We start from the raw sequence: 21,289 nt of genomic DNA on the forward strand, positions 1-21,289 counted from the left end.
GCAGGAAGGTCGGTGCACACCGCCTCCGGGCAGCGACGGCCGTTAGCTCGGTGCGCGTCGTGGGAGGTGCCGTTACACACTTCCTGTGGGTCTCGCGGACCACGGCGCGCTTCCGGTGCCGGCTGGAGCCCGGGGTCCGAGCCCCCGCCCCGCGCGCCGGCCCCGCCCCGCCCGCGCCCCGCCCCCCGCCTGCCCGCCGCGCTCCGAGCCCGGCGCGCGGAGCCCGGGGCGCACGGAGCGGCGCGCGCCGGTCGGCCGAGTCAGGCTGGCGCCCCCCGCCCCCCGCCCCGCTGTCCGTGGCGAGCCGGTGGCCTGCCCCGTTCCTCTCGCCTTCGCTCCCCGGCCCTGCGGCCGCGCTCCCTCCGTCCCTCCCCTCCGTCCCGCCCCGTCCAGCCCGCTCTGCCCGGCTCTCGCAGGGCCCCCTCGCTGCCCGCGTTCCTATGGACAGACGCACAGACACCTGCAGGTGGGTGAGAGCCCGCGCGCGGGGCGGGGACGAGCGCGCCGACGCTGCGCCCGGGGCCGGCGGCGCCTTTGTGTGGGGGGCGGCCGCGCTGGGGTCCGCGCCGCCGCCCCCTCGGCGGCCTGTTGGTGACCCGGCTGAACCCTCCTTTTGTTCCTCTGCGGGGGTGGGGGGGCGGGGGCGAGGAAAGGCGAGAGTCCGGGCTGAGAGCCGGGCGGCCGGACGTCGCCTGCGACGGGCTGGGGCGGCGGGAGGCGGGTCGAGACCCCCGGCGACCGGGCGAGCGGCGGCGGCGGCCGCGGCTCTGGGCTGCCTCTCCGGGGCCGGCCCGCCGCCGGCTGTCTCCTGTCGCAGCGGCCGCGGGCGCGCTGCGAGTCTGGCTCGCCCGCTCCAGCCCCAGGGTCTGCTGGAGGTGGGCAGGAGGGCGGGAAGGGGAGAGAAAAGCTCTGCTCTCTTAGTTTCCAAGTCTCGAGGAGGTTACGGGAGCGAGAGCGAGAGAGGTGTTTTCGGAGCTCTGCCAGACTTGTTTCCTTCACGCGAGGCTCGCCGAGGTGCGTTTTGGGGCGTGTGTGAAGGAACGTGCATCGCTTCGGTCCCTTATTTATTGTTTCTAACGGAGGAGGGCTTTCTCCGAAGGGCTCTTCCGCCCCCCACCCGGTCTGAGGCTGCGCACAGTGGTTTGTGTTTGTTATCAAATACACCGAGATATAGATTTCCCTCGGTAGGAGGAGGTTGGGCTGACGAAAATCAAATCAAAATCAAAGAACGTTTTGTAGTTTTCTGGTAGTTTTCCTTTTTCCTTTTTCGTTTTTTAAAGATTAAGTGGGGACTTAAAGGCAAGAAATAAAAGATGAATATGGCTGTGATTTTACATATATGTATATTTTGTATATATATAACTTTAGGGGGTAAAGTTTTGTTATTTCCCAGACTCCTTAGGATTAACATGACAGAATCTTCTACCTATTTAAATAGTTAACAAGCAAATCAGGTAGAGACAGCTTCCCTAGTGGAGGTTAAACTGGAGTGCGATAAACAATTATCTAGCTTTCTGTTCAGGCTAAAACCTTTATTTTCGCTGATTTAAGGTATGAGACTTTTCACGACATATGGGGAGAACATGAATGTTAGAAGTAATCATTTCCCCCTGTGATTGTGCTTCCCCTGTTTTATTAGCTATATTTCTGTATTCTCTGTTTATAACCTATTGGGTTGTATATGGTGGATATAATTTTGGAAAGTACCGTGGGTGATATTTCTGATTTATATTATTTATCTCAGTTTTTTATGGACGGTTGCCATGTATTTTTAGATACTCAAATAATAAAGTTGAGTAAGCACCCAGAGAATTAATTATTCAGATTTTTGACGCAGGTCTGGATTTATATCTTTGCATTAACTTCTTGTCTACCTGCTCATCTCTGGCGTTTTTTTTTTTTTTTTTTGGCCTATTGTGTGAGAATCCTTAGTGAGAAACTTAAATCTGATGATTACCATGGAGATTAAGAAAAAAAAGTTTTGTGGACACTAAGTTATATCTATACCTATTTGTAGGAAATGGAATCTTTCTTAAAAAATAAAAAGTATTATTATCCAAACATGAAGGAATATTATGATGGTGGAAAAATATTTGCTATTTAAGTTTTTGTTAAGTAAGATGTAGAAATTCGTCAGAAAACAATATACAGTAGCGTCAACAAGGCAAACTGATTTTTGTCATTATAAAGAGGAGACAGTTTAAGTATGCCTAAAATAGTGATCTTTTTCTAGGAGAAAAAGGTATCCTAGATTCTTGTCCTAGTTTTACAGATTAATATTATTGCATGCCTAATTTTGTATATGCCTGGAGTGTACATTATTGTACTCTTAAAACTTAGAAGAGGCTACATCTAACAAAGATCATGCCAGCCTCTTTGATTAGTTCCTGCTTTGACTACTGTTCTAGATTAGATAAATGAATTTAAACTCTGCACAGGGCTCCATGCCAGGCACTGGTAAAACCCTTGAGCAGGATGCCTCTTCCTTTTCTAATAAGAATGGCCCAAAGAGGTTAAGTATAGAAATTTGTTCAGGTTTTATCATGAATGATGGAATGGAGTTCTAAAACACTCCCACGGTTTCAGCTCTCAGATACACACTCTTCATCAGCTCTTCCCAGTATTAAGAAAGGTAAGCTAACACATTGTATTGGTTTACATGGCTGTCAGTTGTAGCATTAAGGTTTAACAAAGAGTCACTGTGTAAACTAAACATTAAGAAAGTGTGGCCTTGCACTGAGAATTGCTTGGCAGAGTTGCAGCTGTGTCTAACAGTTTTCTGGGATTGGCATGGAGTATTTATTTGGGCTGGCTAAAAGATAACACCTAGTTTTTTTGTCTGTTTTTGTTTTTTGACTGTGATATGTAGATATTATTATTACTATTAAATATTTTGCTTTTTTATAATTAACAGTACTGTTTTAGTTAATCAGAGCATTCCAGATAATCTTTCATATTTCAACTAATTTTTCTTCTGGTATATTGGTGTTTAGGAAGATATAAATTATTTCTCACATCTCATGGTTTAAACTTTTTCTGCTGTTTTTGATTATGACAAATGCTACTTCCCAGAAATTGTGGATTTGTGCAAATCTGGATTTTTAAATGTAGCTGAGTAATAGGATCTGATACTTAATCAGTTTTCTTTTTTTTTTAAACACTAAGTTGTCCATGGTTAAATTTGATAGGCTTTAAAATCCATAGGCTTTTCTAGTCGTTTCCTGTTTGTTAGTTATTAGTGTGTTGCCATTAAAGGACACTCAAAATGGCCACTTTATGTTACCTGGAACCCTCAAATGACTAGAATTATCATTAGTAATCACCATGGGGAAAGCTGCAAAGTTAACGATTATATTCTTTATATAAGTTCTGTGACTTTCAAGTTCTTTTCAGGCAGCCTTTTGTAGATTGGGGAAGCAGGCCTGACTGTCAGAGGTGAGGACAGTGACCTCTCATTCCAGCCTTTATCGCCCTGCGTTGTTTAAGAGTAGTACAAACCCTTGCTTCTCATGGAAAAATGCAGTATTCATTCTTGGATTAATATTCTGCTACCAGATGTATGAGGCTGGCTCTAAAGAAGCTTTTTCTCTTAAATACTGTCAAAAATAGAGAAGCTGAAGACTGGAGAGAAGCCATTTATTTTGAACAGTTTATTTTTTGACAGTTTGTGTTTGTAAAGAAACCTGCTCATAATATTTACTGAAGAGATCCACATAGTTGCCTGAAGAAACCCCACAAGTTTTCCTTTTTCCCTTGAAAAAAGTTTCCATAGAGCTTAACCCTTCTGTGGTACTTCTTGACTTAGCTTCTGATTAGTTGATTTATGGACTTTATTTACCAGCATGATTGGAGAATTCTTTAACTAGACTGCAATTGCACTCGGCCTGTGCGCTCTTCTGTTTCCTAGGTAACAAAAGCGCTGCATAGATTCCATAATGAGGACTGTGGTTGGCTAGTTACAGTGTAAATTCTGTTGTTTGGTAAAGCTTAGTCTCAAATTCAAATAAAGGTCAAGAAACTAAAAGTACTGAAAATGCAAATTTTTGCATTTTATTTTGTAGCCAGTGTCAACAAAGTTTAATACCCTTTTCTAGAGAAAGACAATTTATGCAGCATTATTCGGGTTTGTCTTGCACAGTCTCACACTTAAACAGTTAGAGATTTTTGAGTATTACATATTGGTAAAACCAATGTCTCTAGTGACAAACAACATGTATTTCAGAAACACTTTATCACACTTAATATAGAAAGCAAAGGGATGTGGTCTAGGGCATCAGTAATTGGTCCTTTTGTACTGAAAGAAAAATAGCATCAAAAGATGTCTCAACAGATAAATTGTGCAACTTTATGTGAAAAAGAACTTCTAAAAACTGTAAGAAGGCGTTAAATCATTTAAGAAACTTTTTAAAACATTAAAAGTCTTACCATAAAATGGTGCATTTTTCTCCTAGCTTTTTTCCCCCTCTGATTTGCTTGAATGTGGACTAGCCTGGCATCAGGGAGCAGGTCTTCAGGTTGGAGAATAGCTTTCCCTTCCACCTTACTTTCCTCTTGGGCCTCTGTAGCTCTGGATGCAGGGCAAGAAGTAGTGCAATTGCTAGTGATTGTTACCTGTATGTTTTTTTTTGTTTTGTTTTTTTAAAACCCACACAAATAACTTCCAAAGAATTCCATAAATTATTGTTTTTGTTCAGTGGCTAAATCATGTCTAACTCTTTGAGACCCCATGGACTGTAGCACACCAGGCTCCCCTGTCCTTCACTGTCTCCCAGAGTTTGCTCAGATTCATGTCCATTGAGTTGGTGATGCTATATAACCATCTCATCCTCTGCTGCCCCCTTCTCCTTTTTCTGTCTATCTTTTAATACCCATTGCAAGTATCTTTTCATTTGATGCCTGAAAATTGATTTTTATTTGTTAATCATCAAGGATTCCATTAGCTGAAATTAAAAAAAAAAATTCTTCTGAATTCTGGAGAATTATGCAGAGTTGCCCCCATTGGGCTTCCCTGATAGCTCAGTTGGTAAAGAATCTGCCTGCAATGCATGAGATCCCGGTTCAATTCCTGGGTCGGGAATATCCACTGGAGAAGGGATAGGCTACCCACTCCAGTATTCTTGGCTTTCTCTTGTGGCTCAGCAAGTAAAGAATCCGCCTGCAATGCAGGAGACGTGAGTTCAATCCCTGAGTTGGGACAATCCCCTGGAGAAGGCAAAGGCTACCCACCCCAGTATGGAAACCCTGACAGACTTTATTTTATAAATAGGGCTTCCCTCATAGCTCAGTCCGTAAAGAATCTCCCTACAGTGCAGGAGACCTGGTTTCTATCCCTGGGTCGGGAAGATCTCCTGGAGAAGGAATTGACAACCCACTCCACTATTCTTGGCTGGAAAATCCCACGGACAGAGGAGCCTGGTAGACTATATAGTCCATGGGGTCACAAAGAGTCAGGCACAACTGAGCAACTTACACTTCACTTCACTCTCCCTTGCTTGGCTGAATTGTGTTTGGATTATTTTATTTATCTTTTTACTTAATTCAGATTTCAGGAATAGGACATATCTTGGTTGGATTTGTCTCTCTCTCCTTGGTTTTCCTCCAAACTGACACTTTAACCTTTTCTGTCCTCTTATAATTGCCAGTATCTCATCCCTTCACTTTTCCCTTGTCAGTATCTTCCCTGTTTTCCCTTGTAAATACTTGCTGTTTAAACATTTTCATTGCTGCATATAAGCCATAGTCACCACAGAGAAAAAGCTCTACTATGCTGGGTTCATACTTATTGGCTTATTATCAATATCTGTGAACTCTCACCCAACTAGGACACTACTTTCTCTCTCCAGCCTGTATTCATTTGCAAGGGCTGCTGAAACAAAGTAAGACAGACTGGGTCACTTAAACAACAAAAATTTACTCATTTTTTGCAGTTCTGAAAACCTTAAGTCCCAGATCAAGATGTTGGCAGCCATTGGGTTCTTCTAAGTCCTCTCTCTTTGGCGTGTAGATACCGGTTTTCCTAAGATATATTCACATGGTCCTTCCTGTGTGCCTCTCTGTGTCCTAATCTCCACTTTTCTGGTAAGACATCAGTCTGTATCCTTAGGACTCACCTAAATGACCTCATTTTATCTTAATGCCCTCTTTAAGGCCCAATCTCCAAATATAGTCTCCTTCTGAAGTACTGGGGGTTAGGACATGAATGTATGAATCAGGGGGAACACAGTTACAGCTCAAAGCAGCCTATTCTTTCACTGTTACCTTTCATGGGTTTCCCTAGTCGCTCAGTCGGTAAAGAGTCTCCTGCCTGCATTGCAGGAGACCTGGGTTTGATCCCTGGGTGGGGAGGATCCACCTGGAGGAGAAAATGGCTGCCCACTCTGAGTGTCTTGCCTGAAGAATTCCATGGACAGAGGAGCTTGGCGGGTTACAGTCCATGGAGTTGCAAAGAATTGGACACAACTGAGCGACTTTCACTCACTTTGTCTTTCATACATAGATACATGCATACATACATACTTCATGTGTGTAATTTTATAGCAGTTTTCATCTTTTTAATACCTTTTTTACTCAGCATTTTTTCACTTGAGTGCAGGGCCCAATAGACAGCAACATCATCAACTTTGTATGCATTAAAAATAACCAAAATGGGTAGTTAAAGGCTTTATTTTGTTTTTATTCACTCTTCATATTATTTTTAAATGCTTTATTTTGAATGGTTTCAAGTAGAAAAGTCTTAATCATTGGTTTCAAGTGCAAGAGAATCTCAGTGTAGGCAAATATGATGAAACTGCTGATGCTGTTTTCTTATGAATTCTAAGAACCTGTTTCTTTTGGTGGTGTTTTTCAGATATTGGTCTTGATAACTTGCATGGTAAATTACACACTATTCTGATCACTTCACACCTTTCTTGGCTGATGACTCTTGAATCTGAGAACCACTCAGGGCATCTCTGCTGAATTCCAGATGTATGTAACAACCAACTGGACACAGTCATTTGATATTCCACAAACACTTCACATTCAGCATGCCCCAAACTTGACTTCCTTTCTCTTAAAATCCATGTCTTTTCTTGTATTCCCTAGCTTAGTGAATGATTCTTCTTTCCATCCATTTTCCCAGTCCAGAAATTTAGGAGTTATCTATGACTTCTCCCTTATTCTTAGTCCTATTTTCCATATATAATCAAGCTCCTAAATCAGTCAGTTCCTACTCTCTAAGATTTCTCAGTTCTTCTGTTTGCCCCAGACAAATCACATACTACTCTGTCACCTTTGCCCATCATTGGTTTAGTTCTACAGTTGCATACATTCAGTTTATAGCATAAGTTCTTATGTTAAGCCTTCTGTAATCATTTGATAGTCTGAAACTCAATGAATCCTCATAAATAGCTCATGTGAGTATTATCTCTGTCTTTCATATTTAAAACTGTTTATCCGTGGCTTTTGTACTTGAAGGTCAGTTTGTCTGAATATAATTACTTGGCCTGCATTTTCTTTCCTCAAGAATCTTAAATATGCTATTCTGTTTTAGAATTTGGCAAATATTTTCTTAAAAAGACCAAATAGTAATTATTTTAGACTTTGTGGGCCATAGGTCACTGTCAATTATTTAACTGTGCCATATCAGTGCAAAAAATCCACCTGCCAAGTGCGGGAAATGCAAGAGACACGGCCGGGTTCAGTCCCTGGGTCAGAAAGATCCCCTGGGGTAGGAAGTGGCAACGCACTCCAGTATTCTTGCTTGGAAAATTCCATGGATAGAGGAGCCTGGCAGGCTATAGTCCATGGGGTCGCAAAGAGTCAGACACAACTCAGCATGAACATGAGCATACGTGCAAAAGAAGCCTTAGAGAATATATATATGAACAAGCATGTCTGTGTTCCAGTCGCAACTTTATTTACAGAACTGGAAAGTTGGCTATATTTGGCCCATAAGCTGTAGTTTGCTAAGTCTTACTATGTTGTATTCTGATAAAAAATGTTGTTGTCAGAGTCTAATACCAGTATGATTTTCTTTCTTTTTAAGTGTCTTTATCTTTTTCCCTAGATGCCCAAAAGACCTTTTCTCCTCATCTTTAAAGGCAGATAATTTTACTAGAATATATCTTTTTTTTCCCTTTGCCATCTTTTTTTTTTTTTAATAAATTTATTTATTTTAGTTGGGGGCTAATTACTTTACAATATTGTAATAGTTTTTGCCATACATTGACATGAATCAGCCATGGGTTTACATGTGTTCCCCTTCCTGGACCCCCCCACCCACCTCCCTCCCCATCCCATCCCTCTGGGTCATCCCATTGCCCCGGCCCTGAGCCTTTGTCTCATGCATCGAACATGGAATTAGAATATATCTTAAATGTTGTCTGTTAAGTGTTCCAGATATACAGTGTGTTTTATTGTGTTGAGTCAATTTTTTTTAATAAATATTTTCATCAGTTCTATATTTTAATTTTTATTCATTTTCATTCTTTTTATTTTCTTCTTTAAGGTCTTCTGTTAAATTTATTTTGGATCTTCTTTGCTTATCTTTTATGTCTCTTCCTTCAAATTCTTTTTATTTTAATTTTTTATATTTGCTGTGTTTTTTCTTTTAATGTTTATCTATTTGGCTGTGTTGGGTCTTCGTTGTGGCAGGTGGGATCTCTGGTTGCGGTGCACAGACTCTCTAGTTGTAGCACACAGGTTTAGTTGCCCTGCATCAGGTGGGATCTCAGTGCTCGGACCGTGGGTGAAACCTGTGTCCCCTGCATTGGCAGGCTGATTCTTAATCACTGTGTCACCAGGGGAATCCACAGGTTTAATTTTTTAAGTAACTACCAGACTTTTCCAGAGTGACTTTACCATTTTATATTCCCACCAGCAGTACATAAGTGATCCAATCTCTCCCCATCATTGTTAGCATTTGGTGTTGTTGCTATTTTTTATTTTAACTGTTCTGATGTGTGTTTAATAATATTGTGGTTTTAATTTGCATTTTCTTAATGGCTGATGTTATACATCTTTTCATATGCCTATTTGTCATCTGTATATCCTCTTCTGTGAAATATGTTTATGTCTTTTGTCTATTTTCTAATTGGATTTTTTTGTTTGCTTGTTTTACTCTTTTGAGAGTTCTTTATATGTTTTAGATACTAATCCTTTGTCAGAGATTTGGTTTGCAGATCCTTTCTTCCAGTCTATAGTTGTCTTTTGATCCTCTTCACATGGGCTTTCACAGAGCAAAAGTTTTAGTATTACCAATTTTTCCTTTTATGGATCTTGCATTTGGTTCAAGTCTAAGAACTCTTTGCCTAGCCCTAAATCTCAGAGATTTTCTTCTGTGTTGTTTTGCAGTTAAGTGTATGATCCAGTTTCTCCTAATGTTTATTTACGGTGTGAGGTTTATGTCCAGGTTCATTTTTGCCTGTGGATGTCCAATTACTCCTGTAGCATTTGTTGAAAAGGCTATCCTTCCCCCATTGAATTGCTTTTGCACCTTTGTAAAAAGTTAGTTGAGCATATGTGTGGGTCTATATCTTGGTCTGCTCCATCTGTTTTCATGAGTAGATTTGAGGAGAGTCCAAAACGAAGCTTCTGCCACTATCCTGCTTGCTTAGAACTTCTTATTCCTTCTTTGAATGATTTTTTGTTGTTACATTGAATTTTTTTTTTTTTCCTGTTGATTGAGGAGGACAGATATCTGTGTAGGTTTAAAAAGAAGATAAGCAGTAATTTAACAACTTTTGTAGTTTATCTGTTTTATAATATAGTGATAAGCCCTTATATATTTGCTTCAGGGAGTTTAATTCTTTTTTAATTTAGGTTGTTAACATTTTCATGATAATTATGATTCATTAATATTCTTTATTTGGCATCTTGAGAAAACAATAAACTCTACATTAAAGCATTTCTGTATAACTAAAATTTAACTCCTGGACAAAACTTAAGATTTTAATCCTTTTTAATGAAAATGGACCCCAAGTGTAGTTTAAGTAAAGGTGGCATTTCGGTTGCTTTTGGAAATTTGCCAGAGGAATCATCTCCTAGCATCTGGATGAATCCAAGCAGATAGTAGAGACATTTTCAAGATTTTTTTCACTGCCCCCCAAGTTCTCTTTTCTTACAGCTAATCCGAGGAAAAACTAATGCAACTCCTGGCCTAAGAGTTAAACTGATAAAAGACAGATTAATAGGAGAAAAGCATACAAATTTGGCTAATATTTTTATGTGCACACAGGAGTCTTCATAAGGAAATTGAAGACCCAAAGAAGCAGTTAGGATTGAGAGCTTTTGTATATTTTTAACAAATGATAAATTTGTAGAGAAAACATAAGGCAAAGGAGTTTTAGCTAGGGCCTGTAAATTGTCAGACTAGGAAGCAAATGGGGGACACTTAATTGAAGATAAGGGTTATTTTAGTAGGTTTGTTTGTTTAGATCCATTCTGGCATTGACTCCTAGTTACCAGTGATAAGAACGTTCTTCTTTTCCTGTATAAAGAGGGCATCTTTCTCATGGGAAACTTTATGACCTACTTTTAGGTAGAAAGAGGGAGGTCAGAGAGCCTTTCATGCATCTGATGATTCTCAAATGCCATCAGTTCAAAATAATCAGTTTGCCAAAGCAGCATATTACAGGGGATGGCACGTTATGAACCCCTTTCAAGTATAATTTACATCCAAAAATGAATGTGTCATGTGTACCGTTGATAGCTTTTTACAGATTGAACCTGTGACTAGCACTGTGATCAATAAGCAGTGTTATCAGCACCCCTGCAGAACCTCCTGTATTCCTTCCAGTATCTAACACAGCCTTTCTGAAGAAAAACAGATACTCTGACTGACTGCTCAGTAATGGGGACTATATGTTCAGCTTGAGTAGATACTCTTTGTTTTTCAGAGTAGTCGTAGCTGTTGACACCAACACCAGCAGTGTGTCTCTGTTCTTGTTTCCCTTCCTCATGTTAATAATTTTGAAAAGCAGTTTGATAAAATATATCAAGAACCATAAATGTATCCATACCCATTTATCTAGTGATTCTAGTAATTGCAAAGATAGGAAAAGATACTACAGAAGTGGATTTAGGGAAACAGAGACCAGGGACCACAGGCTAAATCTGGCGTGATGCAGCCCCAATCCAGTCACAACCGTTCCTTGTCTATGGCTGTTTTTGTGCTGTTTTGTTGGCAGATTTAAGTTGTTACAGAAAATGTCTGCCACCTATCCCTCTCCGGAAAAAACTTGATGACCCTTGCAATAAAGCATTATATGGAATAGTGCAATAACCAATATATCCATCATAAGGGGAATTATTAGATAAATCCTGGTGTAAACATTTAATGGACTAGAACATAGCCATTTAAAATGGTGATTATCGAGGTTATTCATCTAGCAAATATTTATTGGGCATTTGCTATTTTAGGGACTTTTCTAAGTGTCAGGAAATTAGTAGAAAAATCCTTCCCTCATTGAACTTTCAGTAGAGGAGACAGAATAAACAAGATAAATATGGAAAATAACACAGAAGGGGTTAAGTGCTAAGATGGAAAAAAGTAAAGCGGGGAAGGGAGATGTGAAACATTTCAGGGTGAGGGCTTGACATTTCGGTTGCTAAAGAAGACGTCACTGAGAAAATAGCTTTTGAGCAAGGACCTAAAATAAGTGTATGGACTTGACACTGAGGTAGATGGAGGAAGAATATCTGAGGCAGAGGAAACAGAAAGTACAAAAGGCCAGAGTTGGAAATGTGACTCTGGTATTCTAGGAATAGCAATAAGGCAAAGGGCTGCTGTAGAGAGGAGGAGGGAAGAGTTACAAGCGATGAGCTTCAACAGGTTATTGGGGGTTTGGGTGATAACAGATCATGTAGGGCCTTGTGGCAGCATGAAAAATCCCTACTATAAATTGTTCAGGTTAATAAAAAAGCTCTTTCTCTCTTCTACTTTCCCTCCCTCTTTCTTTGTTTAATAATGATAGTTATGTAAAGCAATGCATAAGGAAAAGATTGGCAGAAAATACCCTGAAATGCTAATGTCCTGGGTTGTGAATTATATTTTTCTTTTTGTTAAACGTTCTATAATTTGGAAGGCAGCTATGCTCACCACTATAGCACCAGTGCTTATAATTTGGCTATATTTTATAATAAACATTTAAAAACTTTAAAGGATTTTAAAGAAACTTAAAGGATATCTTTGTCTTTGAATACTTTAGAAACTGAATACTTTAGATCCTCCTGAAGTTGATTGTAATCTGCTGTAGGCAGCAGTGCCTTAAATCATCTGAGGAGTTGCTGCATTTTGGGGGGTTTTTTGGCTGTTCCACCCTGGTGGCTCAGCCAGTAAAGAATCCACCTGCAATGCAGGAGGTCCCGGCTTGATCACTGGGTTGGGAAGATCCCCTGGAGAAGGGAATGGCAATCCATTCCAGTATTCTTGCCTGGAGAATTCCATGGACAGAGGAGCCTGGCAGGTTACAGTTCATGGGGTCACAAAGAGTTGAACATGATTGAGTGACTAAGACAGACAGACAGACACACACACATACTCACTCACCCACCCACACACACGTGGCTGGCAGAATCTTAGCTCCTCAACTAGGGAGTGAATCCAGGCCCTTGGGAAGGAAAGCTAGGAGTTCTAATCACTGGGCCCGGAGGGAGTTCCCCATAGCTGTTTTTTTAATGATTAATTTTTCAGTGTTTGTACATTGTAGGAATGATCTGTTTTACATTTTAGCCCCTATATTTTATGTATAAGAAAATGATCAAGAAGAGAGAAAGAACTAGGGCTTCTAGTTCTTTTTTGTAGGTGTTTATATGCTTCAGCACTATTTAATCTGAGGTTTTCTAACACTTTAGTGATTTTTATGATTAATAATTTACCTAATTTTTAACTTGAAAATCCTTGCAAATAATAATGTCTAAATCTGTTCTGTTGATACCTTCTCAGCATAGAACTATTGTAGCAAATATGGTGATAGTAATGAATTCTTTTGACTAGCACCCTGGTTAAGAAGATGGATTTGGGACTCAGACTGCCTGGGTTTAAATTTTGTTTCTGGTCCTTATTGGTACTTAATCTCTCTGTGCTTTAGTTTCACATTTATAAAAAGGATATAATACTAAGTATTGGAGAAGGAAATGGCAGCCCACTCCAGTACTCTTGTCTAGAGAATCCCATGGACAAAGGGACCTGGTGGGTTACGGTCCATGGGGTTACAAAGAGTCGGACATGACTGAAGCACACAGCATACTACGTATATACCTCGTAGGGTTGTTGTGAACATTAAATGAATTTATGTGAGCAGAATGTGAGACATATAGGACAGATTATTATTGAGGTTTAGGTATCTACAAGGGAAGGCATTTAAACACTAGATCCTAGAGAAAATCAAGTTCAACAGATACTTGTATTATTGAAAGTCTGTATGCCTCTCTATTTTGACTTCATAGCTGGCATATAGGAATTTATTAAGAATGTGTTGTTCAGTTGCTAAGTCGTGTTCGACTGTGTGACCCCATGGACTACATGTGGCACACCAGGCTCCTCTGTCTCACTGTCTCCCCGAGTTTGCTCAAATTCATGTCCATGAGTCATTGATGCTATCTAACCATCTCGTCCTCTGTGGCCCCCTTCTCCTCCTGCCCTCAATCTTTCTCAGCATCAGGGTCTTTTCCAGTGAGTCAGTTCTTTGCAACCGGTGGCCGCAGTACTGGAGCTTCAGCTTCAGCATCAGTCCTTCCAATGACTATTCGGGGTTAATTTCAAGATTGATTGGTATGATCTCCTTGCAGTCCAAAGGACTCTCAAGAGTCTTCTCCAGGACCACAACCTAATCATTTTAATTAGCACAGTGGCTTCAAATAGTGTGCTATTGTAGCACTCACACTATGTTGTTCATTAGAAAAGACCCTGATGCTGAGAAAGATTGAAGGCAGGAGGAGAAGGGGACGACAGAGGACAAGATGGTTGAATGGCATCACCGACTCGATGGACGTGAGTTTGATCAAGCTCCGGGAGATGGTGGAGGGCAGGGAAGCCTGGCGTGCTGCAGTCTGTGGGGTTGCAAAGAGTCAGACATGGCTGAACGACTGAACAACAGCAGTTGTAGCACTTACACTATAAACCCTTACAGATGGTTATCAGAGTTCATGGAAAGTAATGTTTATTTTTATTTCAGTAGAAGAAACTTATCCTAGGTCTAAGTGGGTCATGTAGCGAAACGTGGGGCAGAATGAGTGGTAAAGGTAAAGGACAGTGTCCAGCCACCTCTAGGAAAGACTGCTTGTTTACTGAAGCGTGCGAGAACTTCGCTTTGTGAGTATGTGGCTCAGGACAGTAAAGAACTGTATTTAAATGGGCAACAGTTGGGAAAGGGGATCAAATAGAGAGGGGTGCATGAGGTTGTGACTCGATCTTTTGAGGTATATAACCAGAATTCTAGTATTTGGGCGTTCCCTAAACTCAGACAGGCTAAAGGCCATTGAGCTCACGTAATGGTTGTATTTAAGAATAAACAATTTAACATTTTTTTCTAGAAGATGATGGTTTCCAAAATATCATATGGGAAAGCTTTTGGTAAAGTTTGAAATATGAAAAATAAAATTTACCTTACAGAGTACTGTGATGTTTTCTTTTAAAAAATGCGGGAAAAAAAGTTAATTGTGTTTTTCTTCATGTTCTTTATTTTAGTTAAAAATAATTTTATACACATAGAATGTCCCTAATGTATTTTGTGTGTTTGCCTATTTGTGGATGGCATAAGATTCTGTTGCTTTATACTCACTTGGAAAAAACTGAAATTTTTTTGCAATGTTGATATTATTCAGTGCTATGTCTTCAGAAGTAGTCCTTCCTCAAGCTGCTTTTTAAAAAAAATTTTTTCTAAACGTTTTTGAATCTATGCAGATACAGTCAGTGTTTCTGCCACACTAACTTTATAAGAAAATTCTGCCTTCCTTGCAAAATCATGCGTTGTTACTTTGGGTTTCTGTGGGCACATTAATTTTGAATAGAACCTGGGAACGGTGCTTATTAACTAGAAGTGTAGTGGTTTTGGTAGCGAGTTCCTAACAGGACTCGGGTACTGGAGTGCTCAGTAGTATATTGCTGTTGTAGTAGTTGTGGTATTTAATTGAACCTAAAGGTCCCTGGGAATTTTTCTAGTTCATTATATTAAAGTGATTGGAAAGACTTCTGAAAAGCTTTTTAAAATGTAGTTCAGTGTTTATGATTTAGTTAATAGTTAAGGACTTTTAGGACCGTTTACGGGGAGGGAGAAGGAAACCTTATGTTTACAGAGACCTTCGTGAAACATGAAACTGTGCCACTGAATTAGCCTCTCTTGACCAGCCTTCTGCTGGTACACCAGGCTCTTGTCCTCAGATATGACTCAGAGTTCCCCTTAACGCCCTTGTCAGTTATTCTTTTCAGGGCTTCAGTTGATACTTCAAATGCATGTAATTAATCTGGAGTGCTTAGGAAGGAAGTGTGGGATCTCTCTTTAGGTTTCAAGAAATGACTATGATTGAGTATTTTAGTTTGATCCTTTTGAGTAGAAATCTTTGTTCTGTGTGATAAACGTACAGCATGTTAGCACCAAGGGAACTAAATTTGTATCCATTGGACATCAGTCAAACTTTCTGTACTTGTATCATCAACTATGACTCTGTGAGAGTGTATCTTTTAGCTTTACTCAGTAATTCTTAATCTTTTTGTCTTTTTTTCACCCCTTTAAGAATCAGATTAAAAACTTTGCACTCTTAAGCAGCAAGGTCCTACTGTGTGTAGCACAGGAAACTATATTCAATATCCTATGATAAACCATAATAGAAAATTAATATGAAAAAAGAATGTGCATGTGTATACATATAAAACTGAATCTCTTTGCTGTACAGCAGAAATTAACAGTGTTACAAGTCAGTAATATTTCAATAAAATACTTTTTGAAAAGAATAAAAACTGCCTTCTCAGAAAGTGCACACTTGTGCATGCAACATCTGATTTTGTGTAAATTTTAGGAAATATGTGGACCCCTGATGTATTATGCTAACAAATTCTATTTTGTGTATTTATGTCTTAGCATATGACTTTTTGTTTAAGGATAGAAACCTTAAAGATTTGAGGTAAGGATTAGGAGAGTGAGCTTATGGGCATCCAGGGAAAGTTTACTTTGTCGAAGGAGGAGAGGATAGTATGGTTTTTTTTCCCTTCATCAGAAATCCATTTAAGAGTGCTGTTGCTGATAAATGTGCTAGTAGTGTGCATCTGGATAAACCATTCTTCTGCACTATAGGTTTTGAAAAAATAGTGTCTCACTACTGGTGCACTCACAAAGGCAGTCTGGCAAGGAAAAATTAAAAAGCTTGAATTCTCATTCTCATTTCTATGGAATAAAGAGGGAGAATTCATTATGTCAAGCATTACAAATAAGCATGTATTAAAGTGGCTACATATGATGATGGCACATTGTTGGAACACCCCATGAAAGATAATTTGCATGGAAGATGATTATTCAGTAGGGCTTTAATTTACAAGAAACATTCCACCATTTAATTGAGCCCTTTTACACACACTGCTTCGCTTCAATGGATTGTGTTTGCTCCCTGCATATGTACAATGCCATAAGGATGGTTTAAAATCTGATTCAGTCTAGCTGGAAGGTGAAGCAGCAGCTGAAAGTCATGTCATAAAAATATATATTATTAAACATTTGAGAATTTGTTTTTTGTTTTGTTTTTAATATATTCTTACCATTTTGCTATTGCTTTAAAAGTATGTAGTTGATGTACAATATTAGTTTCAGGTTTATTACACAGTGATGTACATTTTCATGCATTATGAAATGATCACCATAAATCTAATAATCATCTGTCTTCATACAAATTACGACAGTATTATTGACCATATTCCTTATGCTGTATATTATATCCCTTGGCTTACTTATTTTATTACTGGAGGTTTGTACCTCTTAATCCCCTCCACCTGTTTAACACCCTCATCCCTGGCCCTCTCCCCTCTGGCATCCACCAGTTTGTTCTCTGTGTCTATGACTCTTTTCATTTTGGTTTTCTGTCTTACTTTGTTTTTAAAGTTCCACATATAAGTGAAGTCATGTGATGTTTGTCTTGCTCTGACTTATTTCACAAATTTTTTTTTTAACTTTTTATTTTTTATTGGAGTATAGCGAATTAACAATTTTGCAATAGTTTCAGGTGGATAGCAAAGGGACTCAGTCATACATATATAGGTACCCATTCTCCCCAAACTCCGCTCCCATCTAGGCTGCCGCATAACATTGAGCAGAGTTCCCTGTGCTATACAGTAGGACTTTGGTGGTTATCTGTTTTAAATATAGCGGTGTGTACATATTGATCCCAAACTCCCTAGCCCTTTACCCCATCGTTCCCCCTGCCTGGCACCCATAGTTCATTGTCCAAGTCTGTGAGTCTGTTTCTGTTTTGTAAGTAAGTTCATGTGTATCATTTCTTTTTAGATTCCATATATAAAGGATGTCACACGATATTTCTCCTTCTCTGACTTATTTCACTCAGTATGACGGTCTCTAGATGACATTATTTCATTCTTTTTAATGGCTTAAGTAATATTCTCGTGTGTGTGTGTGTACCAGCTCTTCTTTATCCATTCATCTATGGGTGGACGTTTCGGTTGCTTCCATGTCTTGGCTGTTGTAAACAGTGCTGCTGTGAACACAGGGGTGCGTGTATTTTTTTGAATCATAGTTCTAAATGCATTATGTCTGCATACATGCCCAGGAGTGGGATTGCTGAATCATATGGCCACTTGATTTTCAATTTTGGGGGGAACTTCCATACTGTTTTCCATAGTGACTGCCATAATGTGAAAATTAACTCAAAGTGGATCAACAGCAATATGTAAGAGCTAAAACTATAAAACAAATAGAAACAAAATAATCATAGAATTAGAATAAATTAAAATAAGTGACATTCAAAGAAAGCAGAAGAAATATCATTCCTTGCTGTTTTTAATTCGTTATTTATTTCTCTGTTGATTGCTCTATAGAACATCAGGTGGTTTTTACTAATCTATACTATTATTAAATAACATGAGATTTAACACAAGTTAGATGTTTCTTTTTTTTTTTTTTAGATGTTTCTTTATGATGTCTGAAATTATGATCATAGCACTGCAAACTGTTTAGGATCCTTTTGAAAGTATCTAATTTTTTTAATTGAAATGTAAGTTGATGTATAATATTATGTCTGTTGCAAGTGTACTACATACTGATCAGATATCTGCCTATACTATGAAATGGTCACTACAGTCAGTTTAGTAATCATTTGTTCCCATACAGAGTTATTACAGTATTATTGACTATAATCCTTGTGCTGTATACTGTATCCTCCTTGGCTTTATTTTATTACTGGCAGTTTGTACCTCTTAATTCTCTTCACCTATTTTGCCAAACCCTTCCGCCTCTTCCCCTCTGGCAACCACCAGTTTGCTCTCTATATCTATGAGTCTGTTTTCATTTTGCTTTGCTTATTTGTTTTGTGTTTTGGATTCCACATATAAGTGAGATGATATGGTATTTGTCTTTGTGTCTGACATTTCACTAAGCACAATGCCCTCGAGATCCATCCATGTTGTCACAAATGGCAAGTTATGATCTGTCTTTTACGTGTTGGACACAGCAAGACATCACATGGTCTGGTATTTAAGTGTTATTTGACAATAACAAAAGCCTTATCAAAGGCAAATATAGATGGCCTTTAGGAACTTGTTGCAGTTTTTAATTATCCTTGTGTCTCTTCTAAACATTTCTATAATAATTTTTGCCTTTCTTCATGCCTGGTACATAGGTGTTCAGTGATTGCTTATTGGAAGAATAAATACTGTGTAAGAGAAGCAAAATAGGTGTGGTGATTGTGAAAATAAATTCCAAATTGTGCAGTTCTTTCAGGCATTTCCAGCAGTTAAATATTGCTGCTACAAATGGTAATAATGAGAAGTGCTGGTGTACCTTTTAGAGCTCAAAAACATGTTTATACTAGCTTGTTTCTGATAAAACAGTAACTGCATGGGAATGATTTGATCCCATTGGACTGTGTTCATGTAATTGTTGGATTATTAAAGCGTTTAATTAGTATTTCAGTAAGTGCTGACATAAATACATCACTTTGTCTCTTGTTCCTAATTATGCAATATTGTGGGAAGTGGACCAGTATAATAGAAGAGAGGTGTTTCAGTCCCCTCGGTAATGTCATCTTAATTAAGATCAAAGAGTTCTTAAGTTTCATGTGTTTTGGAAAATGTCAAAGTAACAACAGTTTTTTGCTGTTTTACACTTGGCTTGATCGATTAAATTGGCTAATAGAGAGGAAGCAGATAATTCAAATTGCTTTTACATTTTAAAGACTCTTTAAATGGAAAATAGAAAAGACAGAGGTAGATAAATGATGTGTATATTATTTACAAGGAAATTTAATTCAGTCTAGCAGTGGCTTTGAGTATAAGTACTACTCTTCAGTTGTAGATAAGATAATGCATGCAGTATAATCTCAAGTAACTAGAGACAGAATGAAACTGATATTTTGAATTAGCTGTGCATTATTTAGTATGTCTGATAAAACAACAGCATATATCTGATGCTTTTACCACCACTTATATAACACTCTGTACTCCAGGTAAGTAGATATATTGGTCCTAGGTGAACTTTTCTACAGTCAAGAATTGTGGGCATTCTTTGTAAATTCAACACCCACAAGCTTAACCTACAGATAAGAGAATGGCAGGGGAGGCGGAAGCAGTGATAAGAAAGAAAACTGAAGGAACAGAGAAACAAACAAGACCTGAAACTGTGAGAAATAACGTGGATTTTTTTTCACTGTAACTATTCACTGTAAGTATTGTAAAAGAGGAAAAAGCGCAGATCATCAAAAGTTTGTAGTATTAAATACAAATAAATGTAAACTTTCACTTTCTAATACGAACAAAGTCAAACTACAAAGATTAAAAATGGAAGCTAGAAATGCTAATGTCAAGTTTTCCTTCTAGTAAACCTTTCTAGACCGTCTGTGATTTGGACCTAGCCAGCATATGTTGGTCCTTTTCAATTCTGTCCCCAATTCTGGCATACAGTACCTGGAGCTAAGAGGTGCTTAATAAATGATGTTTATATTTGATCTTTATTCTCCCTTATGATGTGACTTGCTAAATTGCCATATTCCTCCTTTGTTTTATTTTCGATTCTATTTCTCCTTTACCTTATAATCTGTTTCTTCTCTTTTCTTGTATCATGTTCAAGCTTGTTTAATATTTTTTAAAATTTTCAATCTTTTGAAACATTTTTTCTAATAAAAGCAGATAAAGCAGTCATCTTCCTGGGTCCATTAGTTTGCCTGTTCTCCTTGAGTTTTAATGTGTAATATTCTTAGAGTCTTGTATTTCTAAATTACACACTACTATTTAAAATAGTATTTTAAAAATGTGTCTTATTTTGATTATTATGGTAATTTTCAGTTTTGTTACATTTTGATCATAAATAGGGTCTCTCTGCCTTTTTTTTTTTTTTTAATGTGTTTTATTTTATTCTTTGGCCATGCCACGTGACTTAAGGGATCTTAGTTCCCCAACCAGGGATCAAACTCAGGCCCTCGGCGATAAGAGTGTGGATGGAGTCTTAACCATTGACCTGTCAGGGGATTCCCTGACCTATATATGATTTGGGGGTTTTGGAACTTTGAGATTTTCTTTTTAGCAAATTGCATTATCATTTTTCAGAAAGGTTCTGTGTGCATTGAAAAAGAATGTATTCTCTATTTGGAAAAAAATTTGTATCTATTCTGGTCTAATTCTGTTTTCCTGATTTTCTTTTATCTGTTTTGAATCTTTATTCTTATTTATTTTTCATGTTATCAGAATACAGTCTCTATTTTTGGCCCCAGTACAAGTGAATTGTGCTGATTATTTTATACCCTTAAATGCCCTGAATAAAATGACTTTGTTTTGGTCCATATACTTGAATGATCACTGCTGGACATAGAATTCTCATTTTAAATAGCTTTTCCCTAAGAAACTGCAGATCTTTGTTGTCCTCTAGTATTTTATGTTGCTGGTGAGGTAGCTCACATTCTGTTTTAGTGCTTTATCCCTGATAACTGCTCCCCAGTAATAGCCAACCATGTCTTAATACTGTTTTGATATTTAGTATTTTACCATCTCTAAGTAGCTCTAGGCCAGCTTTCCTTTGCCTGAATCACGTTTGATATCTATCCTGTTGCTGTGCTTCCTACACCTGTCTCAGCTCCTGGTGCTTTTTATGAAAGAACC

At 38.6% G+C, this 21,289-nt stretch overlaps 1 protein-coding gene across 11 annotated transcripts in view; it reads left to right on the forward strand.

The window, feature by feature from the left end:
* Window positions 1–205: 205 nt before the first annotated feature.
* KIAA1958 (KIAA1958 ortholog) overlaps window positions 206–21,289 on the forward strand; it is a 168,699-nt gene continuing 147,615 nt past the window's right edge. For 8 of the 11 annotated variants that reach the window (XR_014064547.1, XR_014064515.1, XR_014064516.1 and 5 more), the window contains exon 1: window positions 206–466. Coding sequence is in view for 1 of the 11 variants with exons in the window: in XM_081527038.1 (XP_081383164.1) it covers window positions 441–466 (26 nt within the window). In the remaining 10 variants the exon portion in view is untranslated. Of the gene's footprint in view, window positions 467–2,586; window positions 2,633–21,289 lie in introns of all 11 variants that reach the window. The other 3 variants (XR_014064517.1, XM_081527030.1, XM_081527050.1) reach the window with 1 other exon arrangement.

This window comes from Giraffa tippelskirchi, chromosome 1, assembly GCF_054371585.1.
Source record: "Giraffa tippelskirchi isolate mGirTip1 chromosome 1, T2T-mGirTip1v1.2.pri, whole genome shotgun sequence".
NCBI lineage: Eukaryota > Metazoa > Chordata > Mammalia > Artiodactyla > Giraffidae > Giraffa > Giraffa tippelskirchi.